At 40.2% G+C, this 23,607-nt stretch overlaps 2 protein-coding genes across 5 annotated transcripts; one reads left to right on the top strand and one right to left on the bottom strand.

Annotated features, from left to right (window-relative positions):
* Positions 1 to 1,337: 1,337 nt before the first annotated feature.
* kifl (kinesin family-like) lies at positions 1,338 to 13,966 on the top strand. 2 transcript variants are annotated; one of them, XM_085180141.1, is made up of 22 exons: positions 1,338 to 1,873; positions 2,530 to 2,718; positions 6,478 to 6,579; positions 7,735 to 7,844; positions 8,402 to 8,494; positions 8,572 to 8,694; positions 8,883 to 8,975; positions 9,126 to 9,186; positions 9,274 to 9,416; positions 9,559 to 9,735; positions 9,864 to 10,024; positions 10,186 to 10,298; positions 10,495 to 10,598; positions 10,878 to 10,977; positions 11,055 to 11,247; positions 11,751 to 11,931; positions 12,036 to 12,273; positions 12,630 to 12,790; positions 12,880 to 12,984; positions 13,077 to 13,174; positions 13,263 to 13,341; positions 13,432 to 13,966. In XM_085180141.1, exons 1-22 carry the CDS (start codon positions 1,771 to 1,773, stop codon positions 13,480 to 13,482), a joined length of 2,778 nt encoding a protein of 925 aa, XP_085036267.1. In that variant the 5' UTR covers positions 1,338 to 1,770; the 3' UTR covers positions 13,483 to 13,966. The 2 variants fall into 2 exon arrangements, with proteins under 2 accessions (XP_085036267.1, XP_085036266.1); XM_085180140.1 differs by lacking the exons at positions 1,338 to 1,873; positions 2,530 to 2,718 and having other exon boundaries at positions 6,411 to 6,579; positions 13,432 to 13,960.
* Positions 13,967 to 14,010: 44 nt separating this feature from the next.
* cyp1d1 (cytochrome P450, family 1, subfamily D, polypeptide 1) lies at positions 14,011 to 23,302 on the bottom strand. Of its 3 annotated transcripts, none has more exons than XM_085180145.1 (8): positions 23,063 to 23,302; positions 19,790 to 20,096; positions 19,093 to 19,698; positions 18,319 to 18,442; positions 18,119 to 18,208; positions 15,956 to 16,079; positions 15,774 to 15,860; positions 14,011 to 15,659 (listed from the first exon to the last, which is right to left on the bottom strand). In XM_085180145.1, exons 2-8 carry the CDS (start codon positions 20,078 to 20,080, stop codon positions 15,377 to 15,379), a joined length of 1,605 nt encoding a protein of 534 aa, XP_085036271.1. In that variant the 5' UTR covers positions 20,081 to 20,096; positions 23,063 to 23,302; the 3' UTR covers positions 14,011 to 15,376. The 3 variants fall into 3 exon arrangements, with proteins under 3 accessions (XP_085036271.1, XP_085036272.1, XP_085036270.1); XM_085180146.1 differs by lacking the exon at positions 23,063 to 23,302 and adding an exon at positions 20,292 to 23,046; XM_085180144.1 differs by lacking the exon at positions 23,063 to 23,302 and having other exon boundaries at positions 19,790 to 23,046.
* Between the last annotated feature and the right edge of the window lie 305 nt (positions 23,303 to 23,607).

The raw sequence follows: 23,607 nt of genomic DNA, 5'->3' as shown, positions 1-23,607 counted from the left end.
ATTCAACATGATTTTTCCTTTTTGTGTGTTTCAGACGGGTCCACTCTCATGTGTCAACTTAACAGAGATCAACCTAAAGAATACACTGAAAAAAAGGGGATTGTCCATCTCTTGGATTTATGTAAGCATCTTGCGTGTATTTAACACAATTGCCTCATGCTTTAAAGTTAAGTGTAACTATATAGTGTAGAAACTACATGATATGCAGAGCGGGTAGATTAAATTGTTCATATCATGTTTGAGTGAAGTAAGTCAATAATATATCAATGTTAAATCTCGCGACACCGCATGGGATTTCAGTCTCGTGCGCTTTGGATCGTGGTGTGAGGAAGGCATCCATCTCAGTCAAGTCGAGCAGCCGCCTCTACCTTTTTCGGTAACGAAAAATATAAATTGGGTGGTTGTTAACTTAAAAAAGGCTACCTTGTAATTTGAACACAAAAATTTCATGTTTTGAGCCAACCATCCCTTTAACGTTAACTAGTAATGACTTCATGAACTTCTTCACAAATAAAATTTTAATCATTAGAGAAAAAATTACCAATAATCATCCCACAGATGTAATATCATCTACAGCTACTCTTACTACCATTGATGTTAAGTTAGACTCTTTTTCTCCAATCGATCTTTCTGAGTTAACTTCAATAATTACTTCCTCCAAACCATCAACGTGTCTTTTAGACCCCATTCCTACAAAACTGCTCAAAGAAGTCCTGCCATTAATTAATTCTTCGATCCTAAATATGATCAACCTATCTCTAATAATCGGCTATGTACCACAGGCCTTCAAGGTGGCTGTAGTTAAACCTTTACTCAAAAAGCCATCTCTAGACCCAGCAGTCTTAGCTAATTATAGGCCAATCTCCAACCTTCCTTTCATATCAAAAATCCTTGAAAGAGTAGTTGTCAGACAGCTAACTGATCATCTGCAGAGGAATGGTTTATTTGAAGAGTTTCCGTCAGGTTTCAGAGCTCACCACAGCACAGAAACAGCCTTAGTGAAGGTTACAAATGATCTTTTTATGGCCTCTGACAGTGGACTCATCTCTGTGCTTGTCCTGCTAGACCTTAGTGCAGCGTTCGATACTGTTGACCATAATATCGTATTAGAGCGATTAGAACATACTGTAGGTATTACAGGTACTGCACTGCAGTGGTTTGTATCATATCTATCTAATAGACTCCAATTTGTGCATGTAAATGGAGAGTCCTCTTCACACACTGAGGTTAATTATGGAGTTCCACAGGGTTCAGTGCTAGGACCAATTCTGTTTACATTATACATGCTTCCCTGTCCAGGGTGTACCCTGCCTCTTACCCTATCACTTCAGGGTTATGCCCCTGCAACCCAGCAAAAGATAGGAGGATGGTAGTTGTTGTAAATCCATCAAATTTTTATGTTAACCAGACTCTAGACTTTGTTGAACATTATGTAATATGAAGACAACATGTAGTATTTAAGTGACCAAGTAGTATTGGGGTAAAAGTTATTGAATAGTGTTGAAATAAAATCACAAAATTGTGAAGGATTAAAATATTCCAAGAGCTCAACTTACTTCATCTAAACATGTTTCAATTATGCTTTATCAACACAAAATGCACAGGTTTATTGAATATGAATAAGTTGTGTTGATTTAACTCAGTTGTTTAAGTTTCTGCCAAAGCAAAACAGTTGTGTGTAACCAATGTCCACTATTGAATTAAGTAAATCCAACATGGCCTTTTTTTTTTCAGTGTAGCAGTGACCTGCACCACATATTTATATACACAATGTACGTGAACTCTCCCGGAGCTGAGGGTGGATCCTATTCATTGACCTTCCTGGGAAAGAAAGTAGGAAGACATCGATCTGTAGCTCCTGCAGGCAAGCAATGTGAGTTTAAAAACAAAGTCCCATTACTAATGGCTTTTATTTGTATGCATGGTGAAAACAGCATCCTTGGTTGTTGTTGTTTTTTGTTGTTGTTGTATCTAATATCACATAAGAATAGAGCTGACAGAGGGTATTGGGGGCAGACAGATGAAGTTGGACATGGGTTAAATATTTCAGCTGCTTGGCTGCCTCCTTTGTAAAGCATTGAAGCAGCCAGTGCATTGGAAAAAAACAGAACACATTGTTCCTAAAAGAACCTGGTTGAAAATCTAGATATGAGAACCTGTGGAACCAGATTGAAGCACATGCACGCACACATACTCACTGACAAGTACACAGACTTACATGACAGTTGCATTAATAACTGGTAGCCACTACATCTGAATAGAAATGACACCAGGTGTGTTTTTCACAATTATTTTTTATGTGCAATTGAATTCTCATGGATTTAAAGGTCTCTATATCCCATGAAGATGTTATCAGTACCTTAAAGCTGCGTGTCCTCATGCTGCACCTCCTTTTTGTTCTTTCACCTTTTCTCTGTCTACAACCATCAAAAGTCTATCCAAAGTAATGGCAGTGGAGGGAAGGATCATACCTCATCTTTTCATTTCACTGTCTGTATTTATAGTTCATATGTAATATGTTTCTCTCAGTTGCCTGGGAGACGACTTTCAGGTCTGCTTGCCCCGAGGACCGTGTGGTGTCCTCGAGGGTTGCTAAAGTCCCCGTGGCAGCGCAGACGCTGGAAGAGCTACCAGGCAGTGTACCAGAGCTTCAAGATGAAAGGCCATGCCCGATTATTCACAACACACAGCTTGACCAGTATGAGAAAACCACAACAGGTCAGACCAGCTGACTTTCAGTTTTGCCCTGTTTTCTGCCTTTTACCGCTGGGCTCTTCTATAGCCTACTTTTAAACTCATTCAACTGGATAACTGTGTTTGTATTCCAGTAACTTTCTCTCCAATTCCTGACATAATTTCTGTTTCTCTGCTGAAAGGTGTTTCTGTGAGGACAGTTACAACATGACAACACACCCACATTCCTGTACGAGGAACAAAAGAGGGCAGAGGGTGGGATGGGTTCGGCATGACACGGAGAATGATGAAGCTGTCAAACAGGGCCAACTTGTTGAATATTTTGGATTAGGCTGTGAGTGGCAAAGCTTTGAACTGAGAGAGAAAGTAAGCCAGAACTAACTTTTTACTTAACTAGAACATATTAATTGTGTTATAATCTACTTTTTGATTGCAGCCTTCAGAAATGTAAATAGACATTAAACTGAATACCATGAATTACTCAACATAAAAATGTAAGACATGTTTGAAATCTTAGAAATAAAATGGAAATGTTTCCAAGTGATTTACGTGTTTTCTTTTTCCCAAGAGTCCTTCCATGTAAGTGCAATAAAATGATCATAAATGCGTTATAATAAAGAGGCGTCATGAGAGTACAAACCTCAACCAGATTAGCTCACTCTGAGCAGTATTTACTTGTAGGAGAATAGTATTGTATGGGTGGACGCTCCCTTAGAGTAGAGTCACTACTCCTCCACTCGGCTGGCCTGGGAATGCCTTGGTGTTCCCTGGCATAAGCTGGAGGAGGTGGCTGGAGAACGGGAGGCCTTCAGTTTTTTTCTATCTAGGCAGCTCATTCTCTTGACAATACTTTGTGTAAAGATAGTTAACATGTTGGGCCCAACTTGAAAAAAAGGCAGATGTGAAATGCAAAAGTGAGGTCAGAGGTCAAATGTCACATGATATATGGATACCAGCTGAAATGTGACAGTAAGAATCCCCATATATCAGTATCACAATCTGAATGCTCCCAAAACAAACCGATGCAGTAGAATTTTAAGCATTCAAGAAAAAGATAAAAGACATTTTATTGAGGTTTAACCTTATTTGACCTTGAAGAAAAGGTCAAAGGTCCAAAGTAATGTTATATTAAGAATCCCCATATATTATTCCATAAATGCATATATGCTGTCAATGCAAACAATGACAGTAAGAAACATTTTTAAATGCTCTTTATGGCATTACTGTATTATCACTTTGACCTTGAGATCAATGCATTGAGCTTGAATGAGAGGTCAGAGTTCAAATGTGACATAATATTTTAAACCTTTCTATGCTACCTTTTATATATATGTTGACAGTACATGGGCCAGCACAAGGCCAGTTGCAGACACACCGGTGGTCCTGCGCTGGCCCATGTGTGGATTACCTCTGGCAAACCTGATCTGGGCCACCAAACGGCTGTCATTCTTTGCGGTATGTGGGCCATGTGTAAGTTGTGTGCAGCCACGAGCTGCAAGCCATGTAATCAAGCCATATAATAACAACATGTGCCGGAACACAAAAGTGCGAAAGTAACATGACAAAACTCTGTTCAGACAGTGAATGGCCTGATGCTTTTATATGCTCCCAGATTACTCAGTGTGTTTTATACAACATGCCACATTTACACACTTTCTCTAAAATGAGTGCTTCCTAACTACATTCACCCAGTTGACATGCAGACTGAAGGAACCAGGGATTGAACCACTAACCTTCCGATCAGTAGGTGACCTGCTCTACCTCCTGAGCTACAGCCACCTACGTGCAAAGACAAGTAAACCGTCACTAGGTTTTGGATAAAGTATACACTCACAAACCTGTCAAATCTGCATTTGAAATGTTGGCTACATTAGCAGTATAGTATTGCAACATGGCATTTGGGTCTTCTGACTAAAATAGGAAAATAGGAACATAAATAGTGCCATCATTGCCAGACCTGACCCACATCTGGTTGACATACACTCTGCCATGACACCAGTCAGTCAGAAGTGCCAGCTTGATGCTGGATCCAGGGAAGACCTGTTTTCTATGAGCCCAGGCCACATAAACCAAACCACAATCGAGCCAGATATGGCATGCCATCACATCGACAGTGCCATCTATGGCAGGTCTGACCCATATCTGGGTGACATATGTCTTATCATGCCAGAAGTCAGCCAGCAGTGCCAGCTTGATACCAGATCTGGGCCAGACCTGCTTGCTATGTGGGTCTACAAGCAAGCTGGGTAAAAAAAAAAGTAGACAAGCAAACAATGAAAGTATTTCACAAGCTTCCACCTGTAAAGTATCATGACTATTTAATTCTATATATACATACAATACCAGTCAAAAATCTGGACACACCTTGTCATTGAATGTTTTTTCTTTATTTTTTACTACTTTGTAAATTGTATATACTAACTAAATCAGATTATTAACTCTAAATATGTTTTAAATTATATTTAAAATATATATTATATATTTGTGAAAGTCATCACTCTTTGCTTTGCTGACAGCTCTGCAAACCCTTGTGAGCTTCATGATGTAGTAACCTGAAATGGTTTTCACTTCACAGGTGTGCCTTGTCAGGGTTCATTTGTGGAATTTCTTGCCCTCTTAATTTCGGCTGGGAGATCAGTTGTGTAGTGCAGAAGTCAGGTTGGTACACACCTGACAGCCCTATTTGACAACTCTTAGAATTCATATAATAACAAGAACCAATCAGCTAAGTATAGAGAAACGACAGTCCATCATTACTTTAAGAACTGAAGGTCGGTCAGTCTGGAAAATTGCTAAAACTTTGAATGTGTCCCCATTGCAGTTGCAAAAACTATCAAGGGCTACAACAAAACTGGCTCACAAAAAGCAAAGGAAGACCAAGGGTCACCTCTTCTGCTGAAGTTAAATTCATCCGAGTTACCAGTCTCAAAAATTGCAAAACATCTCTACATCAACTGTTCAGACGAGACTGTGTGAATGAGGCCTTTATGGTCAAATAGCTGCTAAGAAACCACTACTAAGGAAAAGTGTCCTGCCATGTCTTTGTGCGAGGCAGAAAAGGTGAATGGATAGTCTCTGGTTCCCACCATGAAGCATGGTGTGATAGTGTGGTGGTGATTTGCTGGTGACACTGTTGGGGATTTATTCAAAATTGAAGGCACACTGAACCAGCATGGCTTCCACTGCATCCTGCAGAAGTTTGCATTTAGTTGGATCATCAATTATTTTTCAGCAGGACAAACACACCTCCAGGCAGTGTAAGGCTTATTTGACCAAGAAGGAGAGAGATGGGGTGCTGCACCAGATGGCTTGGCCTCCACAGTCCCCTGACCTAAACCCAGTGGAGATGGTTTGGGATGAAATGGACCACAGAGTGACTATAAAACTCTAAAACTCTAAAACTAACTTTGGGTTATTTCACATGCTTTTATTTACTACATATTTCCATATGTGTTCATTCATAGTTTTGTACCTTCAGTGAGAAATGTAACGTAAAGAGTCATGAAAATAAAGTAAAACCATTAAATGAGAAGGTGTATCCAAAGAAAATTGTATATATAAATATATAAATTATATAAATATAATTAGATAGTTGGGTGAGAATTTACAATTTTCTTCACTTAAGCGACTTAAAAAATTAGGGAAACTGTTTATGTTTACACAGGGATTACAAAGAAAGCTTCCAATAGACAATATGTGCTTACAGAACCTGTGCCTTCTGCTTTTTCATATCTATTCAGTTTTGATTGCAACTCTCCAAAAACATGTGCTTAACTGTTCAAGCTGTTGCTTATCCCCAAACTCTTTGGATGAAGAGGTGGGCCGCGTTCAGGCGCTGGATCACTGCCAGCCGAAGGAAACACAATGGACAAGAGGTCAACCAAGGTGCTGTAAAAAAGAAAAGAAAAAGAAAAGAAAAGTGCACTACTTACAATATCCTACAAAGGATATTGTATGAGAGGAAATGGGGGTTATAGTGTGTGCGTGTTTCCCCTGCAGTATGGGTGTTCAGTTTCTGCTTACACAGTAATTGCGTTGAAATAAAATTTAAAAATGCAACAATGTAAAACAGTCTGTGACAAATCACGAAAAAAAAAATTTACTTAAAGTAGCAATAATAAAAAGTACTGGTGATGGTGACCGTGTTTTATAGTGCACAACATTATTAAATTTCTAAAGCATCAGTGTTAAAGCAGCATCTCACTGTTGCATTTGGATGAAGAATAGCTAGGTTTAATAAATCCCAAACTAAGGCCAGCAAACCTCAAAAGCTAAATCATATCTGATATGCTGAGACAGGAATAATAATTGAAAAAAACAGCAAAATACAAAAAATACAGAAATACATGCGAAAAATACAAATAACACTTTCATTTTAAGGAGTCAAAGGACAAAATGGTTGGGAACCACAGATTCAGAGCAAAAACATATACTGAAATGTTAATTTTATAGTACTTTAAATTTGCAATTTAGTTTCTTTCTCTGCTGTGAGACGAGTGTGACAGTGGGTGTGGTGGAGTGTGGAAAAGTTACTTTTTATTATTGTTCGTTTTAATACAGGGAGGAGTATGAAATGTGAATCTTGCGAGACACCCCTGCATTCATGTCCTAATTTGATTTGTAATCCATTCTCTAGGCAGACCTTAAATTGACTATCTATAGAATATACATAAATGGACAAACAGAGCACAAGTTAACATAGGAATACAAGCAGATTATTCATGGCTGCATTGTTGATCCCTTTTTAGAAACTGTTTCAGTGAAGTTTTATGTGCCACATGCTGATTGCCCAACATGAACTGGCAGACAGGTAGATCAATGCAGTCTATCTAGTTTACGTCTATGTGCGTTTGCTTTTACAAGCTTAGTCATCATTTTAACATGATTTCCAAGTATACTTTGAGAACTTTACCTGTGTACAGATTTAAAATCATGCTCCTTGTGCATGGCACTAGAGAGATAGGTTTGCTACTAATTATCACTTTAACTAAGCCCCATTCTCTGTAATAAACAGTCATTTGCAGCGTGCTCTTTCTGCAGGCTCATCAGAATCTCAGTTGCCAGGCAGGAGTGATGCAGATCAAGTTGAGCAGTCACCAGGTGGCAAGGTCTACATCCCCTATGAGTCTGCTGAACTCTGCATTGCTCAGGTAAAACAATGAGGATCATCACAGGACAGTCGTGCAGACCAGTGGAGTTTTATTTAAAGTAGAACCAGTTTTACACTAGTGGAGGTATCACGGATTAATGTGTTAGAGAGACAGCTCAGGTTGGATGATTCAGGGACAAAGTAAGAAGGGAGATAATTAGTTTCTTTGAACTTGCAGATGGAAACAGATGACCTGCTTGGGCAACTCCAAAGTGAAATAGCAAAAAGAAGAAGAAAAACAAAAAATTAACATCCTAATCTCAATCAGCCTGTGATGCATGTTAGCATGGTCAAAGCAGACAAAGTAGCTTATTCTTCTTTCTCAGTGGATGATAAATATTTCTTCAGACCTTTTACTTAGTGCTTTGGCTGGTTGCAGGCATGCAGACACACAATGAAGACACTGTCAGACACTGTTGTTTTGCTCTCATTCACACTCACATGGCTGCCTTGATTGTGCCACTGTTGCCCTCGAAGGCATTTGATCAGGATCATGATACCAGGATGCATTTTTGTGTCTATCTGATATCTGTTAGTGACTGTGCGCTGTAAAAACAGATAGCCAAGGACATGGAAAGCATGAGTAAAAGGCATCTGGAAATGGTCCAGGAGCTGGAAGAGAACTTCCAGATGACAATGCGGGAGAACCAGGTGATGATGTGTGTGAGTGTCTGTGTGAGGGAGTCTACTAAAACAAAACAGTACTGACAAGGGTCCTCTCTCATCAGGATTGTACCGTGCAGAAGATCAGATCTCACTATCAGAACAAGTTAAATACTCTGCGAAAAATCCTGGACGTCTACCAGGAGAAGGTGGAGAAGAAAAAAGCAGACTGGGAGGCTAAAGTTGAGGTCGCAGTCCTTCTCCTATTTGCCGTACATGAACACCTCTATTGTTTTAATCTTGCTCATTTTACTGCAAATTTGTTGTGGTACATTTCTACTTTTAATTTTCCAGTTCATATTCCTTGTAATCCACATCTGAAATATTGAGTGGTCGGATGCATATTTACATGCATTCGTGTTCCTGTTTCCTGCAGAGCCTGAAAGCTCAAAACGAGCTGTTGCTGAAGGAACATAGAGCTGAGAGGAAGAGGAGCGTGGAAGAGGCCCTGCAGTGGCACAGAGAAAAGGTTGCATAGCAGTCTGGCAGACTTCATGGCCTCTTACGTCAATCATCGATCTTCTGAATGAGAGCACACTCTTGTGGCTATATTTGAGAAGAACATTGAGTCTATTTTAACAATATAATCACATAGATTTTCTTCTTTTCTTTCAATTAGAGCAAAATGCTGGAACTGTTCTCCAACAGGCTGGATGCCCTGCACAGTCAGCAGGCCTCCAGTGAGTTTATCTGCCATGATGTTAAAGTCTGTGAAACACCAAATGTTTGTGCCTAACAAATTATTCATACCATTTTGCCTTAAGCAGCATTGCAGGAGCTACAGATGGCCCGACAAGAAATAGGAAAAGTCCAAGAAATGTTGGTGGTCTCCACACAGGAGCAGCAGGAAACCACAGGGGAAGGTGAAAACCTGGAGATTGAAGGACTGTCAGCACAGCAACAGACAAGGGTGGGTTTGAATTTGTTGTTGTGACAGCTTGTTTCTCAAATAAAGGATAAAGCATGAAAAGGACAATAAGAAGAAAAGTTTAGAGTGTTGCTTTTTCTGTTTTGATTTATGTTTGGTGGACTAACCCACTTTTTAAATGAAGGACTGCAGTGATTCTGATCAACCACTGGAGGGCGCTAAAGCTCGTCTAGAGGAACTAAAGGAGAGCCTGTACCAGAGGGAGAGGGAGATCACTGAACTGCTGGAGGCAGAGAGAAGCCCCATCCCTCCGGTGCCTCAGCCACCCTGTGGCGTTCTGCTTTCCCTCGTCATACACAAGGTGCTGCTCACACACTAGTTAATATTAAACTATGTGGAAAATCAACTGCCAGCAACAAAATCAAAGAAAAATCATCTCTTTTCCTCCCCGATTTATTTGGGCTGTTGCATCAATTTCTCTTTCTTTAGGCTCATGAAATCTGCAGTGCAGTGCCTGAAACCAGAGCCCTGTTAGACCAGATGATTGAGGACAATCGGGTTGCTCTGGCCGAAGCCAAAAACAAACTGGACCGACTCAAGAATGTTCAAGAAGAAAGCAATGACAGAGAGGATGCCACTGACCAAGAGGGGTTAGAAATTGAAAAAACAAACAAACAAACAAACAAAAAGAAAGAAAGGGGAAAAAATGATTCTTAATGGTTCTTAATAGTTGTAATAACTGCTTAATTTCAAAATATCAGGTTAAGTTAAGTTACACACTTTACTTTAAAGGTTTTCTTATATTTCACAGGTCAGAGAAATACAAGTCAAATCTGTCTCTATTGCAAGAAACAGTGAGGGAAATTGAGGTCTGTCTAATCGCTTTAGCTTGCATTAAAAATGGAGAGAGCCCTGTGATGAATGGTAAATACATCTTATATTTCCTGAATATGTTGGCTCCAGCCAGTAATAGTAAATGAATCCATATAGTTACATCACATACATTCTTCACTTCTTTTATATAACAAAAATGTACATCTCATTGTCATAATACATTAGTAACTAGTAGTAACTAATTAGTCTTTTACATATCACTCTTGTATTTTCCATCTCCACTCAGACTGTGCAGTTTCAGAACTGGAGGATATCCTGGGTCAGGAGGCAAGCCAAACCACGGGTGGAGTTAAGAGTGCCGGTCAGCAGCTTCTATTGCTGCAGGATCAGGTTAGTTTTTTACCACATCAGGTCAGATCTGTCCACCCAAACACTACAGAAACCACAGAGGCATTAATCTGTCCACAGTGAGCTTTTACAGATACATGCAGCTCATTAGGTGTCACTTATATTATAAATCAACAGCCCAACAGGGTACCAAAGCAGCCCCATTGTTATTCTAAACATTGATTATAGAATGTTTTAACACAAAGTGCTGTAAATACTTGATTTTATGTTATGCATTCCTCACTTTGATAACTCTTTCATTATCATCATGGTTTTTTCAAGCTGAAGCAAGAAAAAGAAGAGAAAAAGAAAATAATTGAGAACTACACTTCAGAAAGGACCCTGAGGAAAAAATATTACAATATGGTTGAAGATATGAAAGGTATGCATGTGTGTCTGTACTGCATGTAGCACATTTTAGTTTCGACCTAAACTAAAAAGAAAAACATGTCTCTTCAGGTAAAATTAGAGTGTTTTGTCGGATTCGCCCTGTGAGCCGAGCCGAAGCTGCGCAGGGTGGCGCCATCGTTGTGGAGAAAATAGATGAATACTCTGTCACCGTAGAAACCCCTCGTGGACCAAGGGAGTTTCAGTTTGACAAGGTGTTCAGTGCTGAAGCCTCTCAGGAAGACTTGTTTCATGACACCAGCAGGTGAGGGGCCCGGCCCTGTTTATTCAATGTGACATAACAGACACAGGGAGTCCCAGATTTGTATCATAGCAACCTCTGTGAATTTAAAAAGTAGCTTCTACTATTTTAAGGTACCAGCTCAGGCTAACCAAAGCTACAGTTACCTAACATGTGCTGCATGGAGGCACTCAAGCATGGGTTAAATTGGGATTTGTGATGAGTGGGAGCTCTTATGCGTTAGACAAAATAAAATTCCTTCATTGCCAGTACACAGACGACAGCTGATGTTGCATTCGCTCATGCTGCTGTGCCACCTCTGTAGACTGTTTCGCTCAGTTTGGGATTCTGCTGCTGTGTAATGTTATGGCTGTTTAGTAGCGTTGAAAGGGAGCAAATTATGTTCAAAAACAGATTTCAAGAGTTGATGGAAAAGTAGAAACAGTGAGGTAGCTCCTGAGGTAACTTGACATCAAGCCTTCCATATATTTTGATGCTTTCAGCTGAGGAAAATGTTTTTCCCACAGGCTGATCCAGTTAGCTATCGACGGTTACAACGTTTGTGTCTTTGCATATGGCCAGACGGGCTCAGGGAAGACCTTCACTATGGTTGGGGACAAGGAACAGAAGAATCCCGGGATCATCCCGAGAGCTTTCAATGCCATGTTTGATATCATGCGCGAGAACAGCTCTAAATTCAGTTTCAAGGTAGCAGACATTATTTCACCAGCATATAAACAAACCATGTTTGGGGGAAAAAAGACATTGCTTCCCTTTGTTCCTCTCTTCCTGGTTACTGTGCTTCCTTTTAGGTTTCAGCCTATATGCTGGAGCTCTACAATGACAGGCTGCAGGACCTCTTTGCGAGCCAGGCTGGTGAGGCCCATGTACACACTCAATCCCATGGCCAGGCCAGGCGGGTGGAGATCAAGAGGAACAGAAAGGGAGTTGTGTTCGCCCAAGGAGCAGAGACAAAAGAGGCTTCCAGTGCCCAGGAGCTCTACGCTCTGTTCCAGCAGGCCTGCGCAAACCGACACATCTCTGCCACCAGTGAGCTCTCGATTCCGTGCAAAAGCCTCAAATAGGGTCCTGCTAATTGGTTTGGATTAATCGTGTTAGTTACAGTCATAGCAGTGGGGTGGCATTTAGGTACATCATTACAGATCTGGAAAGCAGCAGAAAGCAGCAGAGCAACAATATGCTGATGCTAAACCTTTATATATATATATATATATATATATAGAGAGAGAGAGAGAGAGAGAGAGAGAGAGAGAGGGAGGGAGGGAGGGAGGGAGAGAGAGAATCTGAGGACTGACTATTAATCAACATCTTCTGAAGTCGCACTTACCAGAAATATATAAAAATCCATCTTTCTTTGTCCTGTTGTATACTTGTCATTTTTAAAGAGATGAATGTGGAGAGTTCCCGCTCTCATCTTATTGTTGGCATCGTGGTGGAGAGCAGGAATCTGACAAATGGGAGTGTAAGCAGTGGGAAGCTGAGCCTTGTAGACCTGGCAGGCAGTGAGCGAGCAGCCAAAACAGGTGCCAAGGACCACCAGCTGAAGGTCTGCTCCTATCTTGTTTCATGGGTCAGTGAGTGGTTGAAAGATTTGTCATGACTTCTTTAAATTCTTCCATGTTCTCCTCTGTGCAGGAGGCAAACTCCATTAACAAGTCTTTGAGTGCACTGGGTGATGTGATCTCAGCTTTATCTGCCGAACTGCCCCATGTGCCATACAGGAATAGCAAGCTAACACAAGTAATAAATTAAAAAGTCAGTATTCTAGTTTTTTAATTCTGAACTCCAACGTAGACAAGCAGTTCAACCAAAATGTGTTTCATCTCTCTCAGGTGATGCAAGACTCTTTGGGTGGAAATGCTAAAACTCTGACGATCGTCAACATCTCTCCTACAGAATACAATCTTGACGAGACGCTCACATCTCTTATGTAACAAAGAGAGAAAAAACAGTGTTTTATTGTGTTTTAGCACTAAAAAACGCAACAGAATAACACTTGAACTCTCTGAACTTTGCAGTTATGCAACAAGAGTGAAGGCCATAACCAACAACGCTCAGAGAAATGTGGAAAGCAAAGAGATTGCCCAGCTGAAAGAGGTGCATGCCACTTTCACAGCCAGCTATTCAAATATATACATTTCTATTTAGAATTAAACCATAAAATAATGTGAATGTATTTTTTTCCAGGTGATCATGAAACTGAGATCTGGGCAGAGCGTGGAAGAGGAAGATGTTTGAACCGTTCTGCATCGTAATAGTGAATAAAGTTATGAGTAAAGATTGTTAGAGATGTTCACATATTAATTTAGCCATAATTAGTTGGACAGACATCACAGTGCAGTTACTGACAGTTGCTGTGAGGATTGCGTGTGGTTTCTTAATGAATGTATACAAACGGGCCCCCACAATAAAAGGCTCCATGTGTAAATGAAGATGTGAATAGAAATCAGTAGGTCATTCAGTTTGCACATGTTTGTGTGTGGCCAGTGAGTTCAGCGGCTGTGAATGGACATGCAATAGCACGCAATGTTACACTGTTGTTGACAAGAGTTATACCGATGAGTTTGTAAAATTAAAGCTTTAGTTCAAAGGTCAGGGGAATTGTAGGAAAGGTTAAAATCTGTTAATGTATCAAAGAAAATTTGTCCACTTGTACACAAAAATCTATATATAAAAATACAGCACTGTGACACAGATCTCATGACGAAAACAATATTTATTATTTAATATGTATCCTTAGTTAATATTTATTATTAAAATAATCTATTAAAAAAATTAAAATAGGGTTAAAATGCTTGCATTCTACTTTACCTAATACATATCCATAGCTTGGTTTTCTGTACTTAACATATCTATCTAGGTAGATAAGATTGTTTTTTTGTTTTTGTGTTTTGGAGGCATCCTTCTGAGCTAGTCCTCCCCTACTCACTTCAGAGTCAGCCTCATTGCCATCATCATCACTCAGAACAGTGTGAAGGTACAGACAGAAAGCCAGTATACATTACCACACAAGCACAGGCACATTACTGTTTTCAGATTGCATGTTTTATACAAAGCCACTGTCTGCAGCTGTTTTACGTGACTCAGTTTTACTCTTTCTATAATTACTATAGAAAGAGGCTAACTGTAGGCTGTATATGCTTTAAAAAAAACAATTTCCAACATCAGCTCTACTTTTTCTTTCAAAAATAGTACAAAAGTTAACATTTTATGCATACATTATAAACAATAACCGCCTTAAACCTAGTGGTATTAGTGCTTTGAGATCATTTGAATATTTGTTAATATGTTTGCAGTTTTTATAGCACACTTTTTTTTATGTGATATTAATTTACCTCAACATGACGTATAGAGGTCAGATATTTACAATAAGATTAAGTTATTCATCTTGTAATATTCAGGTGAAACAGTTCATTAAGAGCTATCAGCTGAAGTCTGTCCTTCATAGTTTCCAAAAGAAGGCACTCATCAAATGTTCACAAACAAAAGTTTGTCAACAGCTAAAAGTGTCTATTCTATTTCTATTTACAAAACTATTAATGAAGTCATTGTGGCTTACCCTGCTGCCATACTACATCACATTTAGCTTATGAAAATAACACTGCTCATTTTCATGCTCTTTACCTCTCGTATATTTTGGGTACTGTTTCTTATCTGGGTGTGTGGTTACAGTGATGGTAAAGAGAAGGATGAGTGGTTAATTTGGGGATCAGCACTGAGAGTAGATGAGTTAGCTTACAGGGTGTGAGTTAAAGCTACATTAAGAGGAGGAGATGAATGGAGGACAAAGAGCAAAGAAGGACATGACAGAGGTGTGAAGAAGAAGGAGGGGGGTAATTCAAATGGGAATGAACCCTGCATGAATGTAGTTTGAGGCCTGAAGGACTGATCAATGACACTCATCCTCATTCCTCCGTTTTAAACTGTGACCAGTCACTTAAGATATTAATGTAGCAGGCAGATGGCCTGAATGCTGTAAAATGACCTCATGTTCGCTTTGTGTATATTTATCTTTGTGTCTGTGCTTTGACCACATTTGCCAAACTGAGCACAAAATAGTAATAACTACAATTAATTTCCGCTGTGACATTCCAAAACATCCGAAAGATCATCATTTGAGTTTTCAGACGGTCTAAAATCTCTGGGAAATGGTAATCCTGTATGGACGTGGTTTCATAGTTAGACCAAAATCAGTGCTGAGATCCAGCTCCTGCCCTGGAACATTTTCAATACGTAGCCCATGAAGAAGCGTGGTAAGAAACACAAACATCTCCAAACGTGCAAATTCATCGCCAAGACAGCGTCTTTTTCCCATGCCGAAGATCTGGACCTTCTCTGTCAGCTCTTTGTTCAGGAGTCCACATGGATTCAAGAAACGCTGTGGACGAAATGTCTCAGGATTGCCCCAAAGATCACTGGGAAAGAATGAACATTTTAACAAATAAACAAAATGTTAAAAAAAATCCACACAGTCTTAAAAGATAAAAAGAAAGAGACAAAGTAGATTTTTACTGCTTTCGGCTACTCACGTATCATGGTTGACTTGATATTGATTAATGAAGACGCATGTGTCTTTGGGAATGAAATACCCATTAAATGTGATGTCTCTCGTGGTGCTGGAGAGGAAAACAAAATCAGAGGAAAGTGATAAAAAATATATATATACATGCTGAAAAAACAAATTTACTGCTGTCAAAACTTTAGGTCTTACCAGTGTGGTATGGTAAAAGGGACATATGAAGCATGACGAAACACTTCATATATGAACGCCTCTGTGAAAGGCATCTTGGCCTTGTTGGAAAACCTGGGCAGCTGGAGTTTGCCGATATGCTCATCTTAAAAAAATAATGATAAATAATAAAACATAATCTGTATCTCATCTTTTGGGTCTAAAAAAAATGTGACATAAGTTGTGATAAACTTGCAATTTTGTTAACATTATTTACATTTTTATTTTCATTTTTATTCTTGTATTCTAATATGCAGTGTTGGGAAGGTTACTTTTAAAATGTATTCCATTACAGATTACAGAATACATGCCCCAAAATGTATTCTGTAACGTATTCCGTTACGTTACTCAATGAGAGTAACGTATTCTGAATACTTTGGATTACTTAATATATTATCATGCTGTTTACAACTCCGTGAATGTACTATTGCTGTGATTTATTACTGTTACTGAAGGTCCGCGGCTCCGAACCCTAGTAAAGGGACCTCTGGCTAATACGGTGGGTTCTGTGTCGGGCTGAAAAATAGCTTTACTTTGTTGTCTGGGTCAACTTTGCTTGCGAGAGACAGAGAGAGGCGTTGAAAGGCTGCTCCAACGGAACATATTGTTTTTGGAGAAAAACACGAACACGGTGTACAGTCGAGTCTTAATAGCTTACTTAAAACTGGGCTTGTCAGGCACTCTTCTTGGCAGCAGTGGTTATTATTATATTTACATGCTTCCAGCTCCCGTTTTTGCTGGATGACAGCTCGTACTTTTCCTTTTTCTCCCTCCCTCGCTCACAGACACATAACGTGTATGGCAGTCCATTCTCCCTGCAGCACGGACTACACTGCCTATGATGCTACATTCTTTAGAGCTATACCTGTAGCATTCTACCTATTAGCTTAGCACAACAACAACAAAAGGCCTCTCTCACCCAGGAAACACGCAGAGAGAGAGCGTCACCCTGTAACCATGGCAACCGTAAAGCTGGAGCCTGGAACAACAGAACATAGCCGTCAAACAAAACCCAAACAGTCCTGACCCGTGACAATATGAAAAAGGGAAGTAATCCATTTATTTCAACAAAGTAACTGTATTCTAAATACCACCTTTTTAAACGGTAACTGTAACGGAATACAGTTACTCATATTTTGTATTTTAAATACATAACGGCGGTACATGTATTCCGTTACTCCCCAACACTGCTAATATGTCATGTTATTTTTTTTTTTTAATTTAAACTTAACATAAACTGATTTCCAGGCTGTGGTTTGCTTTCTTTCAGTTTGTAAAAACTTTATGCACATGTGCATCATAAAAAATTACAATTTAAAATATGCTGATCCTTTAGATTACTTTATAAATATTGCTCCACTAATAAGGCTTCCAGTACTGTAAACAACAGAATAAAAGCCTCTTAATTAAATGAAATGTAAGAGATGAAAAGGGGAATAATGTCAGACTATGTCTGTTCACTGCCTTGCGTGTCAGCGCCTTTGTGTCTCCCGGGAACTCTCTAACCCCTCTCCTGTTCTGATTCATCCTGCCTCCTCTTAGTTCTCTCTGTCTCTCTCTCGCTTCATCTCGCCCTCTGTGAAAATACAACGTGCCTCAGAACAGACAGCACCAGTTCTCTGAGCCCACTTCAAAAAGCGTCAGCAAATTGGACTGATCTTTTGTGAGTTTCTCTGGTCCGATTTTGTCTCTCCAGAAAGCGTGCTCCGGTTGGCCGTTGTTCAGTCTTTTTAATAAGGATTCTCCCTGATACTGCAGACATCACAGACGGCTGCATGCTCATGTATGGCCTGTGCATAGCTGCTAATGAGAGGTGCACTTCCACCCGTTTCTTGTAAACTGTGTGAATCCCATTTGTGGTGAATATTTTAATAGATAAGAACTACATTTACTACTGACTTATACTCATCAGTGATGTGGGACTCAAAACAATTAAGGAGCAACCTCCTATTTTTGGTCTATGAGAAACAGAATGATTATGAGTCCGTCATCAGAGCAGGAACAAGAGAGGACTTTCCTATTTAGCATACCCTAAATTCTCTGTAAGCTGTGTATTTGCCAGTTTCTAACAGTGGGTGACTTTGGTGAAGAACCGAGCACACTGTACAGCATATGAGTTTGTTTTATTGGAGCATAAGGCATCACCTATTTCCTGGTGTATTTTATCCTGGATGTCAGGAAACTTGATGAGGTACAACAGGCTCCACTGCAAACCAGCGATGATGGTGTCGAATCCTTTGGAAAACCACAAAAAAGGGGGGAAATTCATTATCACCATTAGGATTTATTACTGGCATAATACAAGCGTAAAAGCATCATAATGTGAAATTTGTAGTTTGCCTAACCTGCTCCAAAGATGTCTATGACAGTGTGAATGATCTGGTCATTAGAGAGCATCGAAGTATCTTTGCTTTCTTCTCTTTCTTCACAAAGTGCAATTAGAGCGTCTGTAATGTCCCGGATACGGTTCTGCAAACACAGATAACTTTACTCCTTCTAACATCAAGCAGCTGTCACTGCTCAAATATAAAGTTATCTACTTTAACTGCCAGCTTGCTTTAAACCTTAAAAGTAATTAGGGAAGGGACAGTAATCAATTGTGGTAAGACGCGTGTCTTCCAGTAGAGTTGCTAATTCCTAATTAGAGTGCGTGCGAACATTTTAGCCATCTCTGCACAAGAACAAAAAAGGTCCATCACATGGAACTTGTTAGTTATTTTTTTGGCTACAGTTACGATCATAGCTACCAATGTATGAGTTCAATGTCAGATTAAAGAGCCGGGATGCAAATTAGTGGCACAGATCTAAAGAAAACAACACCAACAGACACATTATTTACAACATAAGGCTGTGGCGACATCTATTAAAGGTCACTGTGCAAAAGATCAGTTAAAGTTAAGATAATATAAAAAATATATTAATAAATTGCAATATTCACAAATCATTAAGAAGCCTGGTTGCTGATTATTATGAAACTGAAGTTTATGTCAGTAAGTCATGTACAAAAATGAAATAAATAGAACTTAAGTAAACAGTGATTATATGGCACAGATTGTACTGTCATTTTTCCCCATTCAAACTAAATTCTTGCCTACATGTAAGTCTGCATACTTAATTACCTTATCAAAGGTGTCAATGTGTTCCTCAATGTTCTGCTCCATGAATCTGTTCATCCTGCGGACGTACTGGACTATCTTTCTCAGAGATGGACTCGGAAAGTAGCGAAACACGGGGAAGAAATCAGCCTGGTTCCCCGCTGCAAAGAGCTTCAGGACCTCGTTGTTGACATCAACAATAGTGAGAAACTCCTTATCACTGTAGTCATACCGTTTCCCAAAACAGAGTGCACAAACGACATTTGCCACTGAGGTTACCAAGGTCGTCGCTGGGTCTATACCCTCCGTTTCCTCTTTAGCAGCTTTTTCTCGAATAACCTGCACCATCCCTGCAGCCTCTGCACATATGTGCTCCTCTAAGAGGCAGGTGGCACCAAAACCCCTTGGCTCAGCCTGGGAGAAAGACCTGAGGGCATTCTTACACAGCTTCTTATGGAGCAGCCACACAGGCCCGTAGTTCTCATTGAAAGTCATGCTGCTCCCATTGGCTATAGCAGAGAAGATGAAAAGGTTAGGTCGCCCCGCAAAAGCTTCCCCGTGTCGAACCAGAGCCTGCCTGATGGTGTTGTACCCACTCAGAACGACAACAGTCAAAGAGCCAAGGCGGAGCTGGATTCATGACACAAACAGATAAATTAACTCATGCTCACTCTGTTGATCTGAAACTAATAATACAAAAACTATATATAACTATATGTACCTTGAAGATGTCTCCATACTGAAGCCTCAACCCAGTTAGAGAGAGATGAATCTGATCCCCGACCTGGAGCAGATTCCCGACAAGGGGCCACGGTTTGGGGCCAGGAGGTGGGGGGTATTTTGTGTGGTCCAGCTGGGAGTCAAGATGGAAGTGGAAGAAGGATCTTTTACTCTTTCGACCCCAGATAACCATCAGGAGGAGGGTTAAAAGACAGAGTGCAACAGTTACACTAGATAGAGAGCCAAATAAGTTCTCCTTGATTGGCAGAATCCCAAACAGCAGTGGCCTCATGTTGCAAGTAGAACGACTGAGAGATATGAGAGATAAAGGTGAAAGTGAAGAAACAAAACAAAAAAAAACCAGATCCTTGAAAGGGAGAAAACAGATCCTCGTTAAAAGAAAAGAAAATGTGCCTCATACTGTGTCCTGTAAAAACCAAACAAGGAAAGAATATAAAAAAATAAAGAAATGATAAGAAAGCCATACAGTAAGATAAACTCACCATACAGTGCCCTCGGAAAGTTGGCGGAGAAAAAAATTTACAGCTCAATTTAGACAGCAAAGAGCAGACACCAAAATATTAGGTAGTCAGACGTTTGAGGTCTGACCCTTGGGAACTTGTGATGAGAGTGGCTTGCATTACGGGATGTCCCATGCAGCAACAGCAGCCAGGCCCCCTGCAGAGGGAGCTGCCGCCCATTCACAAAAGAGAGGCACACATAGTGAGAAACTTGGCTCAGGGTTTTGGATGAGTCCGACTGAGCAAGCCAGAGGACTGCATCAGCCAATTTAACCACAGACTGGAACCTTACACAGCATGGTCTCCTCCTCGCCAGTTCTTACCTTGACTAGCAAAGGTAAATTGTAAATGGTTTTTATACTCCACTGGAGCAACCAAAACACTTCATACATGGAGACTGTGTGATGCAGTGCAAAGGCTAAAAATGTTTTTCAAACTCATTATGTGGTATTATTACCAGCTTCCTGGCCCTGACCACCAGAGATGCTTTTAAATAAAAACTTAACACTTATAGAAACAATGTTAGTTGTTAGTTGGATGATTTGTTTATAATTTAATACTGCACTGCCTCTTCAGCTAAAATCGGACTACTTATGTCTTCGCTGTGCATGATTCAGTTCTCTCTTGATGTTTTAGGCTGTAGACTGGAAAATAAACTGCCAGACTAAGGGGGAAAAGTTTCAGCTATTAATTTTGAACCTCCCCACACTCTTGAGAGGACAAATTAGGGCCCCGCTGCCTGTGGACCGATTATCTAGACATAACAGGATTTCATCATCACCAAGGAGCCACCAGGTTGACGATCACTGCTCTTTAGAACCAGTAGTATCAGAGTGAAATGAAATGTATGGAGTGTATTAGGAAATCCATGTGCAACTGCATGTATTCCAATCCTCTGTCAAAGAAACGAGACGCAGTGTAATGGGTGATTGCCCTGAAAGCAAAGAGATGGATTTCAACCCTGCCAAAAGGATCCAATACCTGACCCACGCCAACAGTTCTTCATTCACTTATAAGTGGAGAAAATGTGAGATTTAGGCTACCCTGCGTGTTCCTGTCTGATAGGCAGGAAATGAAGACTGCAACACAGCAGCATTGAGCGAAACAACTTAACAATGGGAAATGACTGTGTCCCACCCTGCCTGTTTATGTGCTGCCTGGTCACAACATGCTGGACCACCCAAAAAAAACTATTTTGAGCTAGGAAAGTATTTAGCAACTCCAAATAGCTTCCAGAAGTCTAGCCCTCCCCACTCACTGCCACACCATCACACAGGCGCCTTCAATCCAGTCAGTCCCCATACAGTCCAGTGTAAAAATGTTAACTTTATATCATTAAAAAGATTGTTTACAGTCTAGCAGCTAGTCGCTACATGCCAGTCCTCATCTCTGCTAATTTGAATCACTGAAATGGACCACATGTTTGAGCTGCCAGTTTCTTTTCAACAATTTTGATTTAAAGTAGTCCATAGCACACAATAAATACCGGATATGTGGGTCTCTGTATTTTATTCAGACCGCTAAGTTTGCTGATACACCAATTCTTGGTTAAATTCCCTCTAAATGTTGAGGAAAGCCACTTCAGTGTTCCCTTTATTACTTTCTCTCACATAGGATACACTGGACCATCATTTCTTGTCTCACGATATAAAGAAAAAAAGCATCCGACCATTAACAAAAACAAATGGTTAACACAACTGACGACAAGTGACGTCAGTCATCAGAAACGACTGCTTTTCCATCTTTGCCATAACTTGTTTTAACCTTTTAAAATGTGTTAAACTAATGGCTGATGCCTAAACACAACACTGCTTTATTCAAATCTACTTTTTATGAAGCTGTAAAACAATTTGCAACTTTGGGAAAGCGCCTTAGAAAAGGGTGTTCATATTTAAGTAGATTTCATAATTCAGTTCAAAACAATTTCTTTTTTTTATATAGCACCAAAATCACAAAATCTCAAAGCACTTTATTATTTTAAAGTTAAGGACCCCACAATAATGGAGAGAAACCCCGAACCTGAACATAGAACAACACAGTGGCAAAGAATCTAAAACAAGCTTTGTTTTCTTTTTCTTTTATTACTACTGTTTCCATAAGGAATGAGTGACGGCACAGTGGCTATCCATGTTTTATATAGAGTCAGTGGAGCCACTAATAATTGCCATCCACTTCTTGAAAGGACAAGAAGCACAGTGTCGGTGAGAGCAGACTGCTGGAGGCCACTGTGGGGATAGTTTAGGCTCTCGTAAATTAAATTAGCTTCTCGTTGAAATTGAGAAACTCAGTGACGAACAACGACCAACCTCTGCTGGGAGTTATTCGTTTATTTATTTACTTATTCCTGAAAATTCACTCAGAAGCCCGGGGCTTGATTATGTGACATCAGTACTTCTATCAAAGCCCGAGCGCCCTGATAGGCTATAGAGTGGACGCCCCTCTCTGGGAGGAGAGCTTTGGAGCACTCGGTGAAGGTGCTTGTTGTTGGTGGTCACAGGGTGGAAAGTACGTACAGGCTACCCTCAAATGTAAGCTTGACTGTGGTGCGCATACGCATATATAGCTAACGACCTTACGCATCTTTGAGAGCGGTTGCTATTAACCGGTCTCTGCGTTCAGAAGCTGCAAGAGTGTTTGAGCATTTTGAATCTATACGTTCACATTTCTTTAATATCCTCAGGTCCAAAATTGGACAAGGCCCACCCCTCTCCCCCCTGCACTTCTTGGAAGCAATCAATAACGGCTGTACCCACCTTTATTTCTCTCCTATGCACGGGCCACCGGGAAAGCTCTCGCCCTGTAGTTTATTTACAGTGTTTCCTCAAGCAGCTGCTGCACATTTACTCAGAGAAGCGTCCCCCTCCTCATCTCTCAGTTTGTACATCCTACTTTCCTTTGCGTTTTAATCCCTCCCACAATAGATACAGGCCGAGGAGCTGAGGAAGAGACATGCAGTGAAAGGAGTGGGGGGTTACAGATATTTTGCTTAAAGTATAAGAATTATGGTTTGCTATAACCGCCTGCTACTGAATTTGATGACCTCAGATTTCAGATAAATATAAGTTTGATGAAATACAAAACTGATATGATCAGACAGCTGAACTAAAATAATCTACAAACATAAAGGATCTCAAGATTTATTGATCCTGTTAATCTTTTCTGCAAAGTATGTATTACAGTTCCCCTACCTCCACTCTCCCCCTCCACTGTCTTCCAGATACATTTTAGTAACGGACCTGCTCCAAGATGGTGCACTTAGATTGATTTCCAGGTTACAGGCAGGAGGATGGATGGCACA

Source organism: Neolamprologus multifasciatus, chromosome 12 (genome assembly GCF_963576455.1).
Source record: "Neolamprologus multifasciatus chromosome 12, fNeoMul1.2, whole genome shotgun sequence".
Taxonomy (NCBI): domain Eukaryota; kingdom Metazoa; phylum Chordata; class Actinopteri; order Cichliformes; family Cichlidae; genus Neolamprologus; species Neolamprologus multifasciatus.
The sequence above is the reverse complement of the archived record's forward strand: the minus strand, read 5'-3'. Positions and strand labels throughout refer to the sequence as shown.